Genomic DNA, 15,317 nt, shown 5'->3' with positions numbered 1-15,317 from the left:
TTTATATTTAGAAGTGTGGTACCAAAAATTACCTGAAAGTCAAGAAAAAAAAAATATCTAAACTAATCGGAACAAATCAAGAGATTTTGTAATGTCCTTACGATGATTTTATTTGTTTTTTACCCCAGTAAAAACTGCCTAGAAATCTACAATTCACTTTTTTAGAGGAACAACACTTATTCGGAACCATGTACTATGTATTATCATGAATTGTGATGGTGATACAAAGCAAGCTTAAAGACTGCGAAATTATTGCCTTTTCATGAATTTTTTTTACTCAGTATGTTGTCATGTAAGAATAATTTTCTTTTGGGTTTTTTGTGCCTTCTATTAATCCAAAATACCGATTGTGCCTCTCTCGCCGATTTCTCAAATTATCACTGATGCTAATATGAATTCAGCGTGTAAACAAAACATTGAAGTTTCCTAGAAATACAATTTCCCTACTACTCAAATAAATTTCTTCACGTAACTAGCTGCCATTTAAATCTGACGACTAACATTTATTAGTATTGACCGGAATTTGAACCTATGGGCCTCGTACATGCCAAGTCCGTTGTGAATTTTGCTCGTGGTGCCAACCGAAGAAGTCAAACTAGCAGAGCATTCTTATATCAGATCCCCTTACCGGGCTTACCCTGATATTTCCAAATTTACAACTTTTATTTAAAGGAACAAATCTACTGGAAATCAGTTTGTCACATTTGCAAAGATGTATTGATAAGTGAAATTGGAGCAGCCGTTTTCCTAATAGAAATTAAAAATGATTTTAGCTTTCATGATGATTCGGGGGGGGGGGGGGGGGGGGGGGGGGGGGTGGGTTGAAAGTTATCAAAAAATAATAATAATTTGATTTCCACGAAGTACCCACGGCACTTGTTGTTTTATATGATTGGATGGTGCTATTTGCATGAGCATAAATGACTTCATTTTTGAAGCCATTTATTTATTTATTTTGGCAAAGAAGATGTAAGTATTTCATTAAGATAACAACATTTAAGTTACAATACAGTACAACCATTGTAGGAAGTAAAAGAAAATTACATAAACATATCACTAATATTACAAAGAAAGAAAGAGAAGTGAAGAGAACCAACAAATTTGAACTAACGTTTTGACACCATTTTAACGGTTTACTTTATTTTTTTCCTTCTCACGGCAAGAAAAATTCGTTTTTTTTTTCCTTTTTTTTTTTTTTTTTCTGGCAATGGAGAAGAATCAAAATCCAGAGGGGAAGAGTTCAATCAAGTGTTATGAGTTATACGGTGACCGGGTTTTTTTTTTAACTCGTAATATCAGCACCTTTTTATTTTATAATTTTCTATTGACTATAGTGAGTGCATGAAATGGAAGGGTAAAGGGTATTTAGTCAAAACATAATTCAATTTGACAAAGGACATATTGTTTAGAATATCGTAAATAAGAAAATGTTCAAATAATTAGTTAATTGATCATGACACCCAACTTTGACCGCTATCTCTTTAAACCATTTCCTGAACTTCTCGCTCTGATTTTGTCAATACTATAGTAAGTATTTGAGAATATATAAAGGAAAAAACAATGACAAATTGTTTTAATTTTGTATTATTGTAGGCCAATAAAAGATATAAGAATAACCAATTGGATAATATACTAGGGGGAATTTCACGTATACCCCTCAAAAACTTCAAAATTACGTATTCCCCCCTCTAAACTTCAAAAACTCACATATTTACCCATTTCATTGTCTTATATATTAAAACTCATTATAAATTTATAAAATACCTATTTTACCCTTCATTAAAAGTATAAAACGCCACATCGAACTCAAATTTGAATCTAAAGGTTCATCTACTGTCCGAATTGCTTTGAGATCCGTGTGCGCTAGATCAGCACGAATATTGAAGCAAACAAACAACCAATTGAAGCAATGTGCACATATCTACTGCGATGCACACGGATCAAAATTGCTTTGAGATTCGTGCGGATTAGAGTAGAACGAATCTTGAAGCGAGCACGCATTAATCATTATTGCGATGCACGCGGATCGAACGGTAGAGAAACCCTTCATATTCAAATTTGAGTTTGATGTGACGTTTTATACTTTTAATGAAAGGTAAAATAGTTATTTTATAAATTTAGAATGAGTTTTAATATATAAGACAATGAAATGGGTAAATATGTGAGTTTTTGAAGTTTAGAGAGGAAATATGTAATTTTCAAATTTAGTGGGGGAAATACGTAATTTTGAAGTTTTTGAGGGGTATACGTGAAATTCCCCCAATTTACTATTCATGACCTCCAACTATTGGTCGTAATTTTTGTTAGTTTTCCAATATATATAATATATATAAAATTTTAAAGTTGTGTACTAAAGAAAATTAAAAATGGTGCATTTATAATTATTGACTACACAAACTTAACATAATTTTGTCAGTTAATACAGTCCATATATAAGTGTAAGATGTACGTGTATATATATATGACAATTTCATACTTTGTAACTTTTAACAATTCAATAAATCAATACTATTCATGTAAGGTACGTGTATATATATATATATATAGTTGACATTCAAAATTTACCTCCCGCGTCCTTCTATTTTGAGCCCAACTAAAATATGCATGCTTAATTTGTCGTCTCAAAATTTGGAATGCATATCCTCTGCATTAACTCAAAAAGGAATCTTTTGAGTTAACAAATTTCAACCGTCTGATTTTAAACTGAGTTAATTCGGCCTCTGCTTATAATATAGGAGCCCTTTTTAATATTAGTGTGGATTTAGTCGGCACAAATCTTAAAACAGATCAGATGATCACTATTTATTAACTCAAAAGATTCTCTTTTGAGTTTACGAATTCCAAAATTTGAAGGCATCAATTTATGCTATTGGAACAAAAGCAACAACACACCACACTACTGTTAGTTTTATTAATGAAAATAAAATAAAACTTGTAATGGAAATAATTTCTATAATTTAAAAGATATAGTAAACTCTCAAAGGTTGGCTGTTCATTTTAGAAGAACTCTAGTAGATACCCACATAACGTAATGGGCTGAATTACTAAAGAGAATTAGCTCTATTTCTTTTACTCATACCCCTGATAAAATTGTTTGGAAGTGGGATCCATCAGAGAAATTCATTGTTAGCTCTGTGTATAAATTCCTTAATTTTGGAGAGTTTGTCATACACGAACTCTTCTATGCTGAACTATTTCAATTTCCTCAAAAATTAAAATTTTTATGTGATTAGTCTACACATATGAGATACTTATTAAAGATAATCTTAGAGTGTGCTCCACAAAATTCAAATAGAAGGAAAGGAAAAGGGAGATGATGAATGAAGTAAGAGAGGGAGCTACCCTTCAAATTCAGGAGTAGAGATTGGAGAGAAATTTATTTAGTTGTGTCTTGATTCTTCTTCTCTTTCTTTCTCTTCTCTCGACTCTCATCCAAAATTTTAATTTGTGGAGCAAGTAAACATTCTTTAGACAACCTGATCATCTCTTTTCTTCTCTCCCCTCTTCTGAAGCACACCCTTAATATTAGAGAGTAGATAGGAAACCAACATTACCTGTTTTGCCATAATAGAGACAATTTATTATTTTTTCTTAACATGCCATCTAGCACAACAAATTTAGCACCTAGTCAAGATGTATACAAACAATGGACCACTTGTTATAATATATTAGATTTTTCCATGCAGTTTAGAGGTCAACAAATCACTCATTTCCTGATGGTATTCAATGTTTTTTTTGCAGGGCCTCGTGGAAATATAGAAATCAACTTTGTTTTAATTCAATAAAAAAAATAAGCTAAGAATATTATTTTACCAATTTTGTCTCTTGTTGAATATTGGACAAGGAATATCAAATGGAAGATGCTAATACGGATTCAAATCAGCTGAAATACAAATGCATTAACAGTACCGTTGAAATTCTTGAAATTTCAAATTCAACCGTTCAACTTTTTCTGTGCACGGATCTCGGAACAGCTGATTTTTCTGTGCACGCATCTCAAAACAGTTCAACGGTTGGATTTGAAATTCTAGGAATTTCCGAGTTACTATTCATGCATCTCGGATTTCAGCTGATTTGAATCCTACTAATACAGGTGAATGGCTACTGGTGTGCATTGATGCAGTTCCACTCAGGACATGGGCCCCAGGAAACCATCAGATGGTAGTTTATCAGGGAGTAGAGACAACAGAAGATTGATGAAGAAAATCAAAAACACTTTTTTGTACAGACTTTCATGCCAGAAACTAAATGTTAATCTCAGCCCTATTATAGTGGCTTAGCTCTATTTTTATTTTTTTAGTATCAGCTTTGTCAGCTGACGAGTATTATATCTTAATTTTTATTTATTTTATTTTTGATAAGACACTAGTGCCGGTTTCAGCAAAGAACCAAATGTTAAGTTACTTTAACTGCTTACTGCGTTTCACTTCACCAGTAAGTTGCCAAAAAAAGGCCCCAATTCAATGCTATCACCGTGCATCGAAACAATAGTATCTCTAGTGAGGAGGGTTGAAATTTTTTTATTTTGTGTGCTTCAATCGTGTCTCTATTTTTAAAAACTTAAATAACTCAAAATTTAAATTATAAATGTCAAAATAAAACCGTTATATGTGATCTATGTTATTTTCTCTATATGCTCATAAAATATTATCACATTTCAATTTTGTTTTTATGTGAATTAATAAGTTGAAAAATCAATGTATAGAAATTGTCCATATTAGTACATTTTTTTACAATCTCTTGATGACAATCAAAACAAAGTTGAAATGTCGTAATATTTTACATGTGCATAGATAAAATGATGTACATCACATCCAACGGTATTATTTTGACTTTTAAGTTTCAAATTTTTAATTATTAAATTTTTTTAAAATAAAGACACGAAAAATAAAATCATTTGAACCCTCATCTCTAATAAAGTTATTCATCCTAAATTCGCATCCCAAGCAAATATTTTCCTGTCTTTTCTCCAGTGGCAAGATTTATTGATTGGATGTGGCGAGCACTATATATAAAGTTCAACATCTCATTACTAAATATATATAAAATAATCATAATATTTGGTGTTTTTATTATTTATATAAAAGAGATAAAGCAGAATTTGAGAGAAATTATACATAGGTATTGTATTACAGATGCTATGTATTAATATATTATTTTTTTCCCCTCATTCTCCCGTTTCATTCGGTCACTGCACTAGCATAAATAATATAAATGGATTTTACTAATTCAATTGGGCCTGTAAAGAACAAACAGTCATTGAACCGTTGGAAAATAATGAGTGTGTGAATTGCATATTTTTTAATTAGCACCACTAAATCTCTATTTTGACCAATCAACCGCTTTGAATTCTTCAGTGTGAAAAGATTGCAACAATCAGAAAGTTTTACAACTTAAATAATTATTTGCTAACAACTTCTACCATATATTTGGTGGAAGGTTTCAGATCTCTATCTGACTTAAATTTTGAGATTGAAGGAGAAACGAGAAAGGGAAACATAAAAAATTTGGTTAGTTACGAGAACATCAAACAACAAACAAAAAGAGATGGATAAATCAAAATTTTGATCTCGCGGTAAAAATAGCTATATAACTCTAACTTAATTAAGTTGTGGTTTTAATACTGTGTAAATTTAACAAAATAAATAAATAAATAACACATGCAAATGATCACGTGACCCGCGCCTTTGTATTAACGAATGGGTTAGCTATATATGTACACAATTACTGGCAATAAGAAAACATTCTCTAATATTTTATCCATTTACCCCTACGAAGTCAAATGATCAATCTTCAAATCAGCCTTTCAGAATTTGGCCTATTTTTTAAAGTGAATATATCGGAATGAAATTGTTTCTATTGATAAAGCAGAAATTTACTTTTTCTCATTTAAAAGTTAGTTTTTTTTGTCAAAATTTTGAACGGTTGAATAAGAAAAAACAGATTTAATCTAACGTCAAAAGTCAAAACACGTGATTTAGATGGAAATAAATCTGTTGTTATTATTTGGGAATAACAGGAGCCTGTTATTCCTATTCCAACCGTTTAATTTTTTTCATGAACGAATTTTAATGAAGTTTTTTATGCGTGAATCTCAAACGATTGGAATCAGAGTAACAGCAGATTTATTTCGGATTTAAATGCATCCAGTTTTTTAGCTTTAATAAAAGCTAGTAATTGAGATAGCGATGGGGCCTTGAACTTTTCATTGATGTTTTTACTGATAGGCGATGGTGTCAGCTAAAGGTTCTGGCACATACAGCGGTACCAGAGGGGGTACAGTGGTTGTGGTGTTGTTCATATAGAACTGGTATGAGAACTGGTACTGTGGCTGCGTACCAACTACTGTTGTATTTTTTATTTTTTCTATTCTGTACCAATCTGATAGCCTCTATTAGATTTTTCAAAAAAAAAAAAAAAAAAAAAAAAAAAGATGGGGCCTTGAACTTTGACAGGGGTCGACAGCGTCCATTCACCAACAAGCAAATTGGTTGAGACATCAGAATTTGATTGATCTAAAAAAAATCTACCAAGTAGCCTTCTTTTATTCTGAAGAAACCTGAACTTCTACGGTAAGAGGTCAATTCAATAAATAGGATCATGCATGATTGCCAATATTGTCATACAATTTAGCTTACAATTATAATACTTTAATTCCCTATACATTATATAACGTGCTTCAATATTCATTTAAAATGATCGATAACTCTAAATATAATAATATTATTAACAGAGCATTTCGCAAACAAGATACTTATTTATTCCAACAAAAATAATTATTTGCATGAAAAATATGTGCACACATCAAACTAGAACGAAAAAGGTGATAACTAATAAAAAATTACTTCACTAATACGAATATCTCATGAATTCAATCAACACCCTTAATGTACAGGAAACTTATGCATCTTTGGAACAGCAAAAGATGATCAAAAAAGAAAAACAAATATTTAAGCAATTATCTGATTCTTTTGAATCAATAAATTTCTAGATATATTGCTATCTTCTACTTTAGCACATAAACAAGCATGAAGGAAGCATCAATATTTACACTATTGATCAAGCAAACCCTTTGCCTCTGGTTCCTCCGGAAGCATAGCTTTGACTGCGAGGAAACACCAAATTTGTGCCTACCTCCAAACCATCAGCAGCGCCGAAATCAAACGGGGCATCCTCATCGATCCGTCCAACAGCCACACTATGACTCCGAGGAGGCATTCCATTTATACCGCCGCCTCTGGCTTGTTTCTGAGAAGCAGCCCGGATCAGCTCTCTCAGGTCCTCATCACTTGCACTGACACGATCTGACGTAACACTGAAACTACGCGGCAGGTTGTAAGAATCGTACCCAAACCCAGATCCATAGCTCATATGTCCGGCACAGTCCGTGATGCTCCGCACGTAGAAGTCACGCACACGGCCAAGCGCTCGGATTGGTGCGAGTAACACACGGCTTAACCGGCTCGGTTTGCTCATTGTGTGGTGAAATTATCAGCTTGAAAAGAGACAAAAAGAGGAATAGTTTGGCGAATTTGATTAGATTGAGATGATTTTTGGATAGGAAGGAAAGGATATGAGGTGGTTTTAATACAAGGACTCGATCAGGGAGAGAAGGTTTGGATTTGAAACGGTGGACTGCTGTTTCTTTGCTTGGATTACCGTATGACTAGGCAAGTCTCTTAGTCGTAACTCATAATTTGGAACTGGTGTTAATTTAAATGCCAAGACCTTACATTTGTATCGGTAGATGCTAAGCCGGGTCCACCAGTACAAGATCTAGAATTAGAGGTGCACAAAACGCTTATAACTCGAAACTCAGTTTGGAATCAATTCGGATTCAACTTGCTGATAACTCAATTTGAAACTGACTTGAATCAAAACTAACTCGAGTTTGCTAACTCGGTTAATTTATGAGTCGAATCTAAGTTACCTCCAACTCAGTTGGACTCACACCGAACCCTAATCCATATATACCAAATTTTTGCGTCCCCAAACCTTATACATGTTTTCCACAATCTAATGTATTGTCGCTTTAAACTAAAAAAAAATCATCGCTTCTCAAATTACTAAACCTTACATGTTTAGTAATTTTTAATTATGTACTATTTTAGTATTTTCGTAATTTTTAATTTTGTATTGATCAGTCTCATTATGTATTGTCTTGATTGTGTATTATTTTGATAAATTATATAATATTTTTTTATTAGAATGAAATTAGATTGTCTCACTATATACTACATTATGAGTCACGAGTCGACTCAGCTCGACTTGAGTTGCTCGCGAGTTGATTTCAAATTAGAGTTTCTAATTAGGAATTAAACTAGCAACTTTGATTCAACTCAACTTATGAGTTTACGAGATGAATCTAAATTGTCTTCAATTCAGACTCAACTCGATTCATGAGCAGCTCTATATGGAATAGTTCATTAGATGGTTAGGGGTTCGTGCATTGAAATATACAGTATGACCAAACAGAAGTGATCCTACGTGGCCCTTTGAAATAGCAACCGGGGACTTGGGGAGTTTGGTGATAAGGTTGAAAAATTTGACGGGGTTAGGAGAGACAGACCCGTTAGGTGTTAACGGGTCGGGTTAACACCTAACAGGGCTCATTCAATGCTTACGGAAACGAATTTCAGACGAGTCCTTTACGACTTTTAAAGAATAGGATTCATTACCAGTGGCTGCCGCTGGAACAGAATTTTAATCTGTGGTTTAACATACACATTTTTCTCTTCAAAAAGGAATATGGGGTCGGCTTAAAAAAAGATTAAACAAATAGAGTGCAAATTAGCATATATATATATACATATATAGCAATTTTCTCTTAAATATATTATAAACTGCAGTACGGTTTTTAGACATTTCTAGATATCAATAGACCCCGTTTAGCAAATTAAATCAGCCCCTACTCATTACTCTTGTCAAAATCCCCACAAGAAGGAATTTATTTTATTCTATTTTTGACTGATAAATGAAAAAGCTTTTCAATAACGACAAGTCGACAAAAATTTTATTTTTACTATCTCTAAAAAAAAATCAAATATATTTTTTTTTCTGAAAATTTAGTTTTTATTGGCCCACTGCTTAATTCAATTTTTATTTTTACTATCTCTAAAAAAAAAATCAAATAATTCAGATTCATACTGCAGACCAATTTTTTTTTGTTGGCCCGCTGCTTAATCTACCGCTTAATTCACCCCTTAATCTATTGATGTAAATATAATTGGTCCGCATAACCATTCTATTGAAAATCTACCGCTTATTTTTCGAAGGTTCAGCAAGAACCATTGTATTTTTTTTTTGTGAAAAATTAAATTTTTTAAGTCATAGGACCATCTGTATTTGAAAATAAAGAATATGGAAAATAATATATTTCAATACGATTAACTAATTCACCGCTTAAGCGGTGGGCCCACAAAAAGAAGAAAAATGGTTTTCAGTTTCAAACTGCGGACACCCAAATTTTATTCGAAGTTAATGTTAAAAATAAAATTATTTGGTTTATTTTTTTAGAGATGGAAAAAATATTTTTTTTTGAAACAAATCGTTCTAGATATGACAACTGTAAAACAATAATCTATATTTTTATGAACATACATATTAAAATGATAAAAATATATAAAAATATTATTGTTCATCAAATGAATTAATTAAATTGACAACATTTCATATATATCGATCATACATATCCAAACAAGCTATAAGGCATTAATAATTAATAAGCATCTCAAGGAAGCACTACTACATTTATGCAAAGGTATGCTCTGTTTTTAGCGTAATAATGCGTGCTGACAGATATTTCAGAAAAAATGCGTGGTGACTGGTGACAGACTTCTAAGCAAACTTAAACAAATCTCCAGAAAAAACATTTTTTTTTTTTTCATTTACTCAAATACCACTGTATTGTTTGTAGGGGTGCAAACGGATAATGGTAAAATCATATTCGTATTTGTTTTTATTTTTCGGATATGGATACATATTAGATATTAGATGAATACGAATACGGATACAGATCGGATATTAAACGTTTATGGTTACAAATATCTGCTTTTCATAATAGAGAATAATATAATTTTTTTATAATATATATATATTAAACTATATAGTATATATTTATTATTTAAATATAAATAATTAAAATTTAAAATTATATCTGTATCTAATTTTTGAATACCGTCGGATAATATCCAATCCATTTGCACCCCAAAAGTAGACTGACAATTCAAACGGGTTCAGATGTAAACCAAAACGTGACTGTACCAATTCAAAGGCTATGGTCAGAATTTTGAAATCAAGGTACCACGTGATTTAATAGCAGTCCCTTTCCTGTTTAATTGATTGAGTGGAATTGATAAATTGAATTCAATCTGCCCCTTCAAATTAAATTAATTTTTTATTACGAATTCAAAATTCGATTCAAAGATTCTTTATAAATTTAGTAACTTTTTTTTATGGTCGGCGGTAAGGATCCGCCAACGAAAATTTGATTAAAAAAAAGGTTTTATGTACAAAGTCCTACTTAGCTAGTCACCTACACTCCCACTAATTACAAATCAAAATTTAGTAACTTGATCTTACATTTATCTAAAATGAAAATGTACAAATCAAGCGAAGAAGAGAAAAGTATTTATTTTAAAATTTGTACTACATAATTACATTTAAAGATATCAAGACGCAGAAAATAATTTCTGAGATAAAAATTTAAATGCAAGCATATAAAGACCCTGATTTTGATTAACCAATGTTCCCTCTTTCAGAAGAAAAATGAAATGCAAACATAATATCCTTCTTTTGTACTTAACAGAAACCATGTTTTTTTTTTCTTCTTATAAGTAAAATTCATTCATACAAAGAAGCAATTTTGTATCGTTTGTGTTGATTGCTTTATCTGTATGGAATTATGGTTTTACGAAATACAATTATACGTACAAACAATGAGTTTGTTTGAAGGCTTAGGGATTAGGTGGTATAATATTAGTGTCATTTAAGCCTATATAACACCAACTCCAAAATCTATCGAATCGACTTCAAACGGTGAATCCAAACCGTTCAAACCGATCTACTTCATTAGTTGTGCGTTTACATGCAAATTTATAAATTTGTAAATTTATTTAGTATCAAGTCAAGCAGTCAAATGAGTTTTTAAGTTAATTTTAATACATTCATTTTTCAATATTTTTACTGCTTGATTTGATACTAAAATAACTCGAAAATGTAAAAAAAATTACATGTAAACGCATCACTCATAAAGTAATTAAATTGGTTTGAACGGTTTATATTAATCGTTTGAAGTCTATTCAATTAATTTTAAAATTAGTGTCATATGACACCAATGTCATACTAGCTGGATTTCTTACCAATATAAAGAAAATAAAAAATTGATTGATATGATATGCAAAAAACACATTTGAAAATATAATCAGAAACTGTTTACATGCAGTTTTCTGGTTGGATTGTCCTGACTCCTGACAGAGACGGATATATGATGCGTCCAAAGGGTATGGTGCAAAGTTTCAGTACAAAGATGTACTTTTTAAACCTTTAACACACGTTTGAGTTAAATTGCAAGTGCACAATTCTATCAAAGTAGTATTTGAGGTATCGAACCACAGGGAGTATGATAAAAACTTAGTTTAAACTTTAGTAATAAATTTCAGAAAATAAAAGGAAAGTAAAGTGCAATAAAAGTAAATTGGGGGGGTTTGTTCTAACAATTCCTAAGTTTGGGTTCAATACCCGAATAGAGAATTTAAAACAATAAAAGTAAACGAATGAAAAAGAAAGGAATTGATTCGTTTTCAAGGTTTAGAGATCTAGGGGTCTTTGGTCTACAATCCCTTGCTAACTCTATTTATTCGGTATTTGTTTGAATTCATGTATGATTTGATGGAGTTTCTAACCTAAGTTGTGTTAGCCTTTGGAACAAATATTGATACAAATACTTTGGGTGAACGGATTAATGTTCCTCGATTTCTAGGGCTGTCACTACCTAGAGGGATTTTTAATACACATAATTCAAAGTAATTCACAATATTTGTTCTAAGGTGTCCCAAGTAGGGGTTTGACTTCACGGTCGTTCTTCACCAAACCCTAACCCTTAATTTCTATAGTTCCGGTTATGGATATCAAAGTACGGTCGCTTCTAATCCAAATCCTAAGATGTATGTTTATGGTTTCAATTAGTACTTTCCTTACCTAGACCAATGCTAGAATTTTAATAAACTAAAGCGGAAAGACATGATATAACATGATTTCAAGCTACTTTGATTCAATAAACCTAACCAGGTGAACTATAATTCAAGTACTAATGAAATTCATAAAGAATAAATCACAGAAATTAACAATCAAATCCCATAAAACAATCTAATAGAAACAAATAACCGAATAAGATACAATTAAACAAGTTCATGCATTGACCTAAACCCCTAGAGAGAGAACTACTCCCTCATGGAGAGATCCATTACAAAAATTGGCAAAGTAAGAAGAAATGAAATAAATGAAGTAATTACACCCTTTAACAAATCAAAAACCTCTATCTTGCCGACTTCTTGCTCAGGAAACCCTTCTTCTCCTTGCTTGAAAGCTTTCCTTTTCTCCAGAATTTATCGCTAAGTATTGTGTATGTGGGGAGAGAATGAAAGAGGAATAGATGTAAAGATGATGTGTGTGATGGAGAGAATGAGATGAGGATGGATGGATGATAAACCCCCTCCTTTATAGCCAAGGATCATGCCCAATTAAGAGCCTAGGAAGTGGAGTTAGTGGGTGCTATATTTGGATTGTTTCCCCAGGATTGCATTGTCCACATTTGGCCGTAAAAACGTGTCATTGGTGCGCCAAAAATAGAAACCGTGTTGAAAACGTGTAATTTTGGCTGTCTGCGAGTTTTGTGCGTCCAACTGACTCGAAATTTCCTTTTTTTAGTTTCTCATGTTGTAGATCTTCTTCCTAGCTTTCCAAAAAGTGGTCGCAATCCTAAATCGGAGTTACGAGTCAAAAGTTATGACTATTTTAAGATCAGGCTCCAGTCATACGTTCTGCTACAGTGCGGCCAGGCCATCCGCACTGCGTCTTCACCATCTGCTACAGTGCTACAGTGCGTCTGCACTGCTACAGTATCATCCGCATTAGGATCCGCACTGCGGTTGCATCGAGATCCGCACTAGGCTCGGACTTTTCCTGTGCGACCAGAGTGCGGCTGCATCGCGATCCGTGCGTCCGCATCGATATCCGTGCATCCGCACGGATTTTGATGTATAGCTTATTATATCTTTTTAAAATTGGCGCGCGTCCAGAAATCCATCTAAGTACTTATTTTGGCCATATCACAAACCGTGTGTCCGCAATGAGCAGTTTCCTTCGGTTTTCTTCATTTTTCTTCATTTCCTACAAATTAAAACTAAACAAACGCAGTAACTTGATCCAAGGTGTATTATATTCACTTTATATTCAAAATACAAGATATTTGATGTTATTTCATGATAAAAATCAGATTGAATATGTATATAATTTAGCCCTATCAATATAATGAATAGATTATAATTTAGGCGCACTTTATCCATGTGAATTTTAAAGTTATTCGTATGAATTGGACAATTTTACATGACATTAGATCACCTTCCAATTCATTTGAGCTAGGACTAGGAGTGTAATAAGTAAGGTACGTATCGGATGGAGACATATTTTCATAATCATACCAAACTTAAAAAGTTTTGTCAATATCCCACTCTTATCCAATAAATATTAGCCTACTCATATTCTATCTTTATCGACTAAAATATTGGATAACGAAACAAATAATGATAATTAACGAATAAATTGATAGTATATATAAATTAATTCAAAAGTATAATAAATAAATATATATATTAAACATCATGTGCCTTTTTTGATAAAAAATATATCATTTATCTAATATCCGAAAATAAAAAATATATATTTTTATCCCATTATAATTTTGTATCCTATTATTTCAAAAGATTTAAATTGTTAATTAAATAAAATGACAAAATATTGTATAAATTAATCTAAATGTAACAATAAAATTATATAGTTAATGAGGAGGGTTCAAATGCACCCAAATTTTTGTGCACCCAAATGCACCTTATCATTTTTCTCCGTTTTCAAAGTCCGAATAGTCAATCCGAACCGTTAGATGCGATCTATATATTAAAATGTGCTTGGAGACCAAATTTTACATTTTTTGGAATTTGTTTACTATTTATTAAGCCACTTTGAAAATCGCTGATCCAATGGTCCAGAAAATGTAAAATCAGCGATTTTCAAAGTGGCTTAATAAATAGTAAAAAAAATTCAAAAAATATAAAATTTGGTCTCCAAGCACATCTTAATATATAGATCGCATCTAACAGTTCGGATTGACTATTCAGACTTTGAAAACGAAGAAAAAGAATTTGAAAGATAGGATACATTTAGGTGCACAAAAATTTGGGTGCATTTAATTATATGAAAAATATCATTATAGTTTTATATTTATTAATTATTATATTGAGTAACAGTTACTAAATAGCTCTAGCTCATACTCTTATCTAATAAACTAAAGAAAAAAATTCTTACTCGTACCTATATCTGATAAGTTCACGAAAAAGAGAAGAAGCGGTATTATAGTTGGCTACGAAAAAATGTTTTAGAATTATGGTTAATCAAAGACCGAGAATTTGAACCTCTCTTACGACTTCACAGTCCAAAGATTAAAAAAAATATATATATATATTGTTGCAATTAGATTTTCTAACGTAGGACCAAAACTCAATTACAATTCTGTACACGGAAATTTCATGAATTCTACCTACAAGGTTGGAAAACCATGATGCAATTATGAAATAATTACTCAAACTGTCAAGCAGCACTTCCGGGATTTAAAATGCTCGAATGTTAATTCGGACGCTAAAAAGGGAAACCATTTGCTGAAAGCCTAAACAATTATTCGGAAATATGCTGCCCTCCGATAATTAAGGTATTTATTTTATAGATTGTATAATAAAATATGAAAGCGGGGATAGCTCAGTTGGGAGAGCGTCAGACTGAAGATCTGAAGGTCGCGTGTTCGATCCACGCTCACCGCAATTTAAATTTTTATTATTTTAATTTCTGGTTACATTGGTCGGTATCGTTTCATCAATGCGATTAAATTACATTTGAGTTATTGGATTAGAAATTAATAAAAATATAAGATATTTAATTCCAGTTTCATGTTAAGAGGTCCGTCCGGCTTTACGATTTTTCAAATGTTTATTTTAAAAAAATATATATTGATATAACGCTCTAACTTACAACAATACAAAGAAATATTT

At 31.8% G+C, this 15,317-nt stretch overlaps 1 protein-coding gene and 1 non-coding gene across 2 annotated transcripts; one reads left to right on the top strand and one right to left on the bottom strand.

Moving 5' to 3' along the window:
- Window positions 1–7,059: 7,059 nt before the first annotated feature.
- LOC144572803 (uncharacterized) lies at window positions 7,060–7,476 on the bottom strand. Its single transcript, XM_078322478.1, has one exon. The coding sequence runs from the start codon at window positions 7,474–7,476 to the stop codon at window positions 7,060–7,062; it is 417 nt and encodes a 138-aa protein (XP_078178604.1).
- Window positions 7,477–15,016: 7,540 nt separating this feature from the next.
- On the top strand, window positions 15,017–15,089 carry TRNAF-GAA (transfer RNA phenylalanine (anticodon GAA)). Its single transcript has one exon. It is a non-coding gene; the product is annotated as a tRNA-Phe (tRNA).
- Window positions 15,090–15,317: the final 228 nt, after the last annotated feature.

This window comes from Carex rostrata, chromosome 20, assembly GCF_964058835.1.
Source record: "Carex rostrata chromosome 20, lpCarRost1.2, whole genome shotgun sequence".
NCBI lineage: Eukaryota > Viridiplantae > Streptophyta > Magnoliopsida > Poales > Cyperaceae > Carex > Carex rostrata.
The sequence above is the reverse complement of the archived record's forward strand: the minus strand, read 5'-3'. Positions and strand labels throughout refer to the sequence as shown.

What these genes read in the sequence shown, in the direction of transcription:
- LOC144572803 (XM_078322478.1), bottom strand. Translation starts at nt 7,476, where the DNA reads ATGAGCAAACCGAGCCGGTTAAGCCGTGTGTTACTCGCACCAATCCGA.